The following is a 12063-nucleotide window of genomic DNA, read 5'->3' on the forward strand; positions in this document are numbered from 1 at the left end:
ATCAATTCATGAAAAAATGCCTCTAGCGGGCGATCCAACAGTTACTACTATGCCTGCTAATGTATTTAAAACTTTTCTTTCTTTCTTTTTTTCATTTTTTTTTCAACATTTTTTTAATATTTTTAATCATTAAGAAATAAATAAATAAATTCACATTTCATTAATATATTTTTTTAAAAAAATAAATAAATAAAATAATTAAACAATAAGTTTTAGAAGCTATACTAATATATGTTTTTTAGGGTAGTGAACTAGTGATAGAGTTACCACTCTATTACAATCCATTTACCACTCATGTGCATTTTAATTTTTTTTTATTTTTATTTTATTTTCTTTTAAGTATTTTTTTAATATCATTAATCATTAAAAAGAATTTTAAAAAATATAATTTTATTAATACTTACTACCTTAATCATTAAGTAAAATAAAAAAATTTAAAAAAAATTAAATATAAAAAGAATTGTAAATAAATTGTAATTGAGTAATAATAATATCATTTTCTTTTTTTTTTTAATAAAATCTGTCGATGAGTTAACAGTTATCAGTGGTAGAGGGAGAATTGCAGAATGGTTTTGGGTGCAGATGTAGTACTACTGGCCACAATTGTCTGATTATCAGTGCAGTAGTCTCGATCTTTAACTTTCTGAACATCATGCCAAAATTGTAGCCTGCCATAATTCTCTGCGTTTGCTGTCGGTTTATGGGAGCAAGATCGATGTATATATCTTGTAGAAATAAATCAGGAATCTCGCACTCGATCCAAGAGGTTGGTGAGCTGCATGCATGCTCTTGTACCGAACGATTCATTTAATTAATTAATTTATTTATTTATTATTTGATATTAAAACAAGATCAGGCCAGAAAGTTGTTGCAATCATATATATATATATATATATTGATTTCATTCATGATGCACATCGTACGTACATACGTAGACAGACTTGATGGCATGATTATTTTTTAATTTCAATCACTACAACAAAAAATATTTTTTGAGATAAAAATTTTCGTCTCAAAATATATAGATTTTGTTCCGAAAGATTTTTTGAGATGAAAATATTTCGTCCCAAGGTCGTCCTAACATCACTGTCTCAGAAGATATATTGGGACGAAAATCACAATTTCGTCCCAAAATATATCTTTTGGAACGATTTTTAAATTGACCGTTCGATACCGTTCGAACGATGACATTTTTTGTCACGGTTAAAATTCGTTCCAGAATGGCGTTCGAATGCTTCTCATTTACCGTTCGAACGTTAATGTATCTTTTGAACGCTTATCAGTATACGTTCAAACGATCAATAGAATTACGTTCGAACGTTAAAAGAATATATCGAACGGTAGAAGAGATCGAACGGTGCTGATCAATGTTCGAACGCTATGGTAATGGCCTGCGTTTGAACGTTTTTTTGAACATCTGGTATCGTTCGAACGGTTTGGTCATTGATGTTTGAACGGTACATTATCGTTCGAACAGTTTGGTCATTAACGTTTGAACGGTACATTATCGTTTGAACGGCCTACCCATTAATGTTCGAACGTAACACGGCCGTTCGAACGGATATTATTTTTATTAAAACCAATAATTATATAAAAAAAAAAAAACTAAATAGACATCCATAATATTTGAAAAACATAAATTAGGAACTGTTTAATTACTCACAAAAGTTTTAGAATAAGTGCGAAGAAATAAATAACCATGAGATTAGCATTGTTCATACATAATTAGATAATGTCATAAGCTAGACGTAAAAAACCATCAGTTGGTTGGAGGCCTGTACTGTTGCATAAGTTGTTGCATTTGGAGTTGCATATCTCTCCTGAACTCTGCTTGTTCTTCTTCATGTTGTTTGAGGCGTATCTCCGTGTCTCCTTGTCTCGCCAATTGAGCTTCTAAGTCTTGTTGTTTTGCAACCAATTCTTCAATTCTGCGATTCGCATTCTCTTGCGCTATAGAGGTAGACCCGGAAGAAGAGGAAGAGGGAGAAGGTTTTATACAGCGACCCAAACCCCTCAAATATCCTGAACGTTCACCCAGAACTTGTGTAAAAATCTCAACATCATTATTTGAGGAATTTTGATATGACGCAGATTCAGCACACAGGGCAACCATTTTATCCTACACATAAGATAAATAGTTAATATTATCATAAATATTCAAATATATTTATTTAAAACAAATTATAATACTTACATAATTTTCACGGGCATCAGGATGACTCCACTCTCCATTACGATTAGTATGTGATGCAGTATATAATTTTGTCAGATCATAATTGGCATCTGAATCTTGCTATAATAAAGATTTGTTAAGATATAAAGTCATTATGATTCATATATTCAGTTAACTATATACAAATAAAAGACTAGCAATACCAATTTCTTAGAAAGGCGGTGGAAAGATCTTGAGCCTGCATGATGAGTAATCTTCAATTTTGATCTATTTGTTTTGTTTATAGAACTTCGCTCCTACATTTGAAAATATTAGAAAATGAAATTAAAAATAGGACGACTAAAATAATTAAATTAATTATACCTTATATGATGGATCCTCAAACATGTCACAAAGTTTTTCCCAATCAGAAGGTTGCACATCTTGAAAAGGAAATATAAGATATGCCAATATTTAACATGTATCAAACAAACAATGCAAGATATGTTTATTAAGTATTTATATTATTAAATAATTAGATTGTTATTTTATATCTTTCAAAATATTTTTTTAATTCTAACTATTTGTATTTTAATTAACATTCTAGTTAATAATTATAACTATTTGTATTGTAATTAACATTCTAGCTAATAATTATAACTATTTGTATTGTAATTAACATTTATTTTATTAATTATAATTCAGAATTTATATTTTAATTCAAATTCATTTGATTACTTTTAACTTTTAAGTATTCAAGTATTATTAAATTTAGATTATTTGTATTTTATTTAAAATTCATTTTATTAATTCAAAGATTAGGTTCTGCTTGGCCTTAAGGAATTTTTATCTCAAACATAAAATTCTCATCTCATCATTACAACTTTCTCAAATCCCCATACAAAATATAATAAACAATTTAACTTTTTCTTAACTTTTTCAAATCCCAATACAATAATAATATTAAAATATAATATTTTAATATTTAATTTTAAACTCAAAATTCTCATCTGAGAATTCTCAGTAACCAAGTAGAACCTAAGTATTTTTGTGTTATTAAAACAAAACTATTTGTATTAACCTATAGTTGAATAATTCAACTATTAAATATTTAAGTATTATTAAATCTTAGATGATTTGTAATTTAATTCATTCTCATTTGATTACTTTAATCTTTTAAGTATTTAAGTATTATTAAATGTAGATTATAAATAATTAATTTTTAATTCAATTCCTGTATTTAAAGTGTTAATTATTTTAACACTGACCAACATAACGTTCAAACGGTGCTAGTCACCGTTCGATCTAAGGACATACGTTCGAACGGCACACGAATACCGTTCGAACGGATTAATTCCAGATTACAGTCGTCTTCAACCTCCGAAAACCTCAACATTTACAGTCCAAATTACATCAAAAGACAGCAAACTATATGACGAACTCATTATAGCAAAGGAAAACACTTATATAAAACTAAAATGAGAATATATTTAAGGAGAATACCTGATTTGGAGAGATAAACCGGAAAATCCACCCATACCCAATGCCCAAAACTTAAATACTCTTCACCAAACGGTAAAAACAACCTCTTAATCCAAAAATATCAGAGATTGATAGAAGTTAGTAATATTTGAGAGCTGGATTGAAGAATAATGGCGTTGGTTGGAAGAAAATGAGCGTGGGAGCAACTGGAAGTCGACTGGAACGAGTGCGAGATTGTGAGGTTCTGTCGTGTAAATGTAGAACATTGACGTTCGAACGGTTATTTAATGAACGTTCGAACATCAAATAGATTAGCGGGAAAATTTTCCCCCGCTAATTTTCACGTTCGAATGTGAAAATTTCCGTTCGAATGTTTTCTTATACGTTTGAACGGTTATTTTAAACCGTTCAAAGGTGAAATTAAAATGTTGCTTATTGTATTTTTTTTGCACTATACCTTTAAATATAATAACTTGTAAATATACTATAATTTAGAGACATAGTAATATAACTATATAATATATAATCAAACATATATTATATAGTTTAGTAACATATATAGTATAAAATATCATATTACATCTAGTATTATAGTCAAGTACATATATTAACCTATTATATATAACATATATATGGTATCATAGCATAGGGTTATATGTATCACATGCATATATATATATAGTGTTTATTATATTATATTATTATTATAATATTATATTACATTATATTATTATTATAATATTATTTAATAATAAGATATCTACTATTATATATAGTGTCATCTATACTACTAGCAATTAGAGTGGTATTATAATGATACAAAAGCTAAAATTAAGCATATATAGTGTCATTTATAGTGCTAGAATAGAGAGTGTCATCTAATTAGCATATAACTGTAATATAATATGAAAAATATACTAAACAAGTCATGTAATACATATACTATTAAATATATATATATATTAGTTAATATCACATATAATATATATGGTATATAAATACATGAACATAGTTTCATGTATATAGTAGTCTATATTATATTAATTATACTATATACTATATAATATTCAATAGTATAATATATTTTAATTAAATATAATATAATATATACGATATATATAAAAAATTATAAATATAATATGTAGTGTTTAATAATATATAAGTGCATTAAATATATTGCATTTAATATATTATATATTATAATTGAATTAATTATTATATTTAATATAATTAATACCGAATATTGTATTTAAATAACATTTATTATCATGAAATTTGGATTAATTAAGGAAGGATATTCATTTTCAGTTAATATGTTCGAACGGTATTAACTTACCGTTTGAACGGTATACGAATCGTTCGAACGATTATTCATACGGTCAAACAGTCAGCCTATTTTTCAACACATTAATATTAGAAATCTAATATTGTTCAGTCTTTTTTTAATATTATATTTCTATTAATATTTATCTAATTAATATTGATATTGAGAGATATATTTATTAAAAATAATGTTATTCATAATATCAAATATTATTAAATTGCTATTTGTTTCAAACTACTGTAAATAGTTCTTTATTATATTTTTCTTGTTAATGTTATATATCTAATTTGTAATTATAAATTTCAGGTTGATTATAATGTCTACTTCTAGACCGGCACGTAAGCGATGCAGTATTTAAGTATGAAATAGTATTGTTTTATATTTTCTAAACTAATTCTTAATTTAGATTATTCATATTATTTAATTAACCAATTTTTTATAATTACTAGTTAATCTAAATATAATTTGGCAAAAAACTTAAAAAATTAAAATCCTGGTCACCGTTCGACCTCTTCAAATAACGTTTGAACGGTGAATATGCATCATTCGAACGCTTATAATTTACTGTTCGAACGGTTTGTCAATTTCCCTCCGAAATAATTTTGCCTATTGCGCCAATATTACGTTCAAATGGTAACAATTAAACATTCGAATGGTTAATCATTAACGGTCAAACGGTTAACTTATTTGGGACAAAAAATTTCGTCCCTAAGAATAGCGTTCGAACGCGTTCGAACGGTCTGGCATTCTGTCGTTATTTTGGAACGAAATTAAAATTTCATTCCAAAATCTCACTTTTTGGGACGATTTCTAATTCGTCCCAAAAAATGATTTTTTTTGTAGTGAATATATATATATATATATATATATGTATTTTACTACATACAAATAAAATCACGTACTAATCTGCGTATCAATACTGATTCCTTCATACTTAAAATTTAAATTAGTACTGTTTTCAATAAAATTTACTTTTTGACTAATTACAATAAATTGAAACACATATTAGTACATAATTATACTTGTAACTAAATTTTTCCTATATATATTTATATTGTGACAAAACCAACTGCATGTGTGAGAGTACTTGCGCATGCAAGCCGATGATTATGCTGATGATCATCTCTTTTATAGGAAAAATATTCTAGTTGTAAAGTGATTATATAAAAGTTATTTTATAAATTAATATAATTTAATATGGTTTGTTAAATTATATAATTATTTTTATTATAAAGCATACAGATTTGACAAATCATATAAAGTCACGTCAACTTGTGAGATTATTTTTATGTAATTTATTTATAGTTGTAACACTGCTCTTTTGAAAGTGATATTGGTATAATAACATGCATGGGGCCTTGATAAGAAATATTTACTTCTAAAATGTGAAAAATATAATGGGCTCTAAAAATGACTTCTATGTTTTTAATTGTTACGTGTCATGCGTATGAAAAATAATTTAGTTATAAAAGAATTAAAAAAAATTCTGAAATTAACGTGATTTTCTGTAATCCATTATATATAAATCTAATATACACACTATATATATTATATATATAGTTTTGGAAGTATAAGCCTTACTGTGAGGCATGCATGAAGCCACATATATAATCTACTATCCACTGCTATTAAAAGAAAATTATTCTTATAAAGCCACATCATCCCCCAATTGCATTAACTAATTAACTTAATAATTTTATTATTAAATGGAAAGTAATATATTGAATCACATTACTTATTTATATTTAAAATTAGCAATGGTTTAGTTTTTGAGACATTTCTTTTAAAGAGAAAAACGAACTTGAGAAAAAGAATATAACCATCACTAACTTTATAATCTGATGCTATCATTAATTAAAATTTTTTTTATTTAATGATTAAAGAAGTGATTTTAATAATATTAGAATATTTTTTCAATTTTTAAAAAGAGTAATGATACATATAGTCGTGGAGTGCGTAAGTATCATGCAGTTGCTTTGAAAAAAAGTGAAATTTATTATTAAAAAATTAATTTCTTTTCATGTTGGTTCCATATTTATTCATCTTTTTAAAATGATTGCACGCCGCTTACACATTCATGACTGCAACTATTATATATTTCTCTTAAAAAAAAATAGAGTTACAGGAGAGCTAAAATCTATTTAAAGAAATAATTTAGTCACATATTTTATAAAATGAATACTGCAGTACTTCTCCAGTATCACTGTCCGGCTTGATCTCTACTCCTACGCCTCCCACGTTCGACGCTTTCTCTGAAGTACGGAGTGTGGAAATGGATTATTTTTTGTCTGATTTTTATGAAGAACTTGAATTCGGAGATACTAACTTTTGCTTGGCTCAAGATCATGTTGATGATGATCTTTTCAGCTTCTTTGAGAATGGGTTAGAAGATATGGTGGGGTTTCATGATCTTCCGAAGACAAATCATGAAGCCGTACTGGATCACTTTTCGAAACGAGGCCGCCAAGAGACAACATCAGTACCAAAAAGCAAGAGGCCGAAGCTGCGTGCGCCGGCAGCTGAGGCGAATCCTTCGGAGGAAGAAAACCTGCTGGAAGAGCAACAAAGGATGTCTCATATTGCTGTGGAGCGCAACCGGAGGAAGCAAATGAAAGACAGTTTGTCGGTGTTGAGGTCACTCATGCCTCACTTCTATGTCAAAAGAGTAAGCAATTAAATTACATACATACATTACATGCATGCTGATCATCCTTCAGATCTGCATTACACTACTACTTCTCTCAGCTCTCAAAACCACTACTGTTTCGTCTCTTGGTTAGGATATAAGGTTAATTAACCCTTAAACTTACAATCTTACCAAGAAATTCATGAACAGATCTAGGTTTAATTGGTTCTAAACTATATCTGGAATTACATACAAAATGGTCGTCCTGGGGCCAAGAAGTTTTGAGAAATTGAAATATTTTAGTTACAAAAAGTTATGAAAGAGAAATAATAGTTACAATCATGAATGTGTAAATAGTTATTTAAAAAAAAAGTAAATAAATAAGAGATCAACATGATAAAAATTAATTTTTTATTTGTAAATTCTACTTTTTTTTTTCAAAGCGATTGCATGACACTTGTACACTATACGATTGTATATAGCATTACTCTTTATAAAAATAAATTTATAATCAGACGTGAATACTTAATATGATACATTAAATTATAAAATAGATTTAACGTATTATACAAAATTATATCAATTTATTAATTTATTCTTATAAGATAAAAAGGCATAAAAAAGTTAATTACATGATCTAATTATATATTCTTGTGTTAATAATGGTTTAATTAGGGAGATCAAGCATCCATAATTGCAGGGGCGATCGATTACATCAACGAAATGCATCAAGTTCTAAAATCTCTGGAGGACAGGAAGCATCGAAAAGTTAATTACATGAGTGAAGTCCGGATAAGCCCTAAGCTGCAGGCGCAGCAGGTTTCAAGTCCAAGACCCTCACCTGCACGTAGCCGTATAAAGCTGCCACCATGCCCTAGACTAAACCTAGCCGTGAGTCCCAGAACCCCACAGCCATGTAGCCCATACAAGCCATGGTTGCACCAAGCAGTTGGTTACCTCTCTCCGGCCACCACCATGGCTACTTCCCTTGAGCCATCTCTTTCGAGATCTTCTTCATCTACTACTTCCTCCATAAATGAGAGTACTATTACTGTCAATGAGCTTGCTGCGAATTCCAAGTCTCCCATAGCAGAAGTGGAGGTGAATTTTTCGGGACCAAATCTTCTTTTGAAAACAGTATCTCCTCGGATTCCTGGGCAAGCCTTGAAAATAATTTCCGCTCTCGAAGAACTCTCCCTTCAAATTCTCCACCTGAGCATAAGGACTGTTGAAGAAACCGTGGTGAACTCCTTCACCATTGAGGTAAAACTATAGCCATCTTACAACTTCTACGTTTTCCACTCTCACTTTACGTCACTTCAGTGTTAAGAGCATTTCATATTTGTCAAAATTATATTTGCAATAGTAAATTGGACTTGAAAAAATGAATAAATATAAAATTTATATAAAAAGATTAATTTTTTAAAAGTAAATTTCACTTTCCTTTATAAGAAATATATGATGATTATATAATCTATGACTATATATAACATTAATACTCATTTATCAAATGTGTCAATGCATGGCTTATGGATTCGTAAGCCTCTTTTTTAACACAAATGATAAAGCAACAAACTAATTACAATTTCTACACAATTATTTAGTAAAATTATATTTTTTTTCTAAATATTAATATTTTTCACTTTTGCTTTAATTTGATGTGTTTAATTTTTTTGATAAATTGTTAATTGATTGTAGATGGATTGTAGCTATATCACTTCTTATGATAAAATCATTAATATTTCTCTTATAATTATAATAAGGTTAGGTTTGGATACAAAAAGCTTTTCATCTCATCTCATCTTATCTAATTATTATAATTTTTTAAAATTTCCATATAAAATACAACAAACAATTCAATTTTTTAACTATCAAAATAAAAATAATATTCTAATAATATTTTATTCAATTTTCATATCATATCATCTCAACTTACTCTTCAAATCTCTCCTCAGGCCCCACTTGGATATTGAGCTAAGTTAATTTTTTTTTTATAAATAGTAATTAGTTGAGATGGTGAAGTGAGTTTTGTAGGGTCTACCTAATTAGATAAGTTTAAATGTGTTTAAATGTTAAGATGAGTTTAGATATATTTATGAAAAGTTAAAAAATGTTATGGTTCCTATATATAAAGAGATGTTGAGTTGAAAAAATGTTATAGGTCTTACGAGTAAAGAGATTTTAAGTTAAAACGAGTTTAATAATTTAAGAGTTGTTAATTTCTAAACGGGCCTAACACTCACAATAACAAGCTGTTATTTGGATGTTCTACTTGTAACTGAAGAGACAACCCTGAAAATAAAATAAGGCAGTTGAAAACGAAGGATTCGTGTTCAAATTGCAAAACAGAAATGACGAAGGCACTTACAGGAACAGTGAAGTCATTATTGATCATGTCTCTGTTTACCAGACAAAATAGACAAGCCTCCTGCCCCTCGATGTTAAAGAAGGAAATCTTTGAGAAACACTAGTACAAGGTGGTCTAAATGAATTTAACACCCATTTGCACAAAACTGACCAACCTGAATTAACGTTGTATTTAATGCATGCATATTTTTGGCAACCACCAACCATAAATACGTTACCGATCATCATCATTAATATTACTTTGGGATAATTTCAAGAGGCCTCTTGAAAGTTACCGAATAGTAAAAATTAAAAATGTATTAAAAAATATTTATTTAACCATTAAGTAAAAAATTAAAAATAAAATAAACTCAATTGATCACAATCATCAGTGACGATCATACATAGGATAAGTATTTTCCTTTCAAGAGTATCTCTTTGTCATCTACACACCATACGTAATTTTTTATTTTTATTTTTTCTTACTAAACTAAAATAATTCTTCTATTTATTATCCATATACCATATATTTGATAAGAAAAAAAATTACATATGGTATGTAATGTAGGAATAATGAATAATTTTTTTTAAAAAATTTTAGATACATATAAATATTATATTTATTTTTTAAAAAAAGAATGAGCATGACTTTTTAAAAGTATTACAAATATCATTTCTCTTGAGATTTTGATACCTGCAAGCTTGAAGCCGCTTTCACTACTTGCCCTTAATTTATTTTCATTGTGGATTATGATCTATAGTTATATAAAAAGACTGCAGCTTTGATTTTAATTAGATTTATCGAAGCTAATTAATTAATTATTGATTGGGTATGTGTTTTATTAATAATAGGTTGGAATTGAATGTCAACTTAGCGCAGAGGAACTAGCACAACAAATTCAGCAAACATTCTCAGTCTACTAGGTATAATCAGTAGTAGTATTACTACTTCATTCAGAGGAGCAGATCAGAAATTAATGTATTAATTGTAATCTATCTTGACCTGTATTAATTATAATTAGGCTAGATGTTGGTCTAATTCTCATACATGATCTCATGATGTAATTTCTGCAACCAAATTAACATGTAATATACATCATGTGGCTGCAATATTACACATTCTTGGTTATGCTTTCTATTAACGATGTGTTTCGTATACCTTTGGGCCGAACTCTTAGTGGTTCGGGTCTTCTGCTGACAAGGCCTGCAACAATGAAGAAAGGATCGGGAAGTGTGGTCCTGGGGTGGCTCGGGTAATCTCCGATGTCTAAATCAGTAATGATTCACTAAGGAGTAAGAGAATAGAGTGAATGCAGAGTTTTAGCAGGAAGATTTGATTAAGGAGAAAGCTAATCCTTTTACCTGAAAGTCGAGGGACCTTATATACCCAACTCAGAAGGTCAAATGGCCATACCTTGAGGCTTGGGGGGAAGGGAAGTCCTCTTGGAACTCCCTCTACAATACCATCTTTAATGCAACATGGCCCTCTAGAACCAGTCATTAATGTGACGTGATTGTCTGATGACTCATTTAATACGGTGTGATCTCCTGGTGCTGTTTTGAGTCCAGTCCCTTCCTCTTTACATGCTTCCTTCTCCTTCTTCCGGCCTTGCTTCCCGCACTTTCCTTGTAATGTCTCTTCTTGGCCCGAATAGTTAGACCCAATTTGCATGGGTCATGGGTTCTTCCTGAGCTGTTGGGAGGCTCCTGCAGATTTGGGCAGGGCCATTTCAGGCTATCTAGAATACACGAAACTTGCCTGATGTTGGGCTTGGGCTGGCCCCTGTAGGCCTCAAGCCCCTGATGAAAATACCCCCAATAATTACCCTGCCAATTTTCATCAGTTTAGACCGATGAGAATTTCTTTTGCTCTATTTAGTATTGCCAATTATTCCTTTCGTTGCCGATTGTAAATGTTAGAGGGTCGACGATTCCATGTGTCCGATTTTGATTCTTCCCTTGCTGTTCTCAGAGTCGAAACTGACACTTCTCATGCTGTCATTTTGTCTTTTCCATAATGATGACTATCATATATTCTCTCCTCCTTGCAACTGCATAGCCAAACGGGGTCTTTAAATCCTTTCTCCCTTTCGCGCTTGTAGTGTGCTGAGAACTGATAGCTTCTATCACACT

The 12063-nt window shown here is 29.4% G+C and overlaps 1 protein-coding gene across 1 annotated transcript; it reads left to right on the forward strand.

The window, feature by feature from the left end:
* Nucleotides 1-7230: 7230 nt before the first annotated feature.
* LOC122293577 (transcription factor SPEECHLESS-like) lies at nt 7231-10854 on the forward strand. The gene is made up of 3 exons (XM_043102124.1): nt 7231-7623; nt 8260-8847; nt 10783-10854. The coding sequence occupies exons 1-3, from the start codon at nt 7231-7233 to the stop codon at nt 10852-10854; spliced, it is 1053 nt and encodes a 350-aa protein (XP_042958058.1).
* Nucleotides 10855-12063: the final 1209 nt, after the last annotated feature.

The sequence above is a fragment of the Carya illinoinensis genome, chromosome 14, assembly GCF_018687715.1.
Source record: "Carya illinoinensis cultivar Pawnee chromosome 14, C.illinoinensisPawnee_v1, whole genome shotgun sequence".
Lineage (NCBI taxonomy): Eukaryota > Viridiplantae > Streptophyta > Magnoliopsida > Fagales > Juglandaceae > Carya > Carya illinoinensis.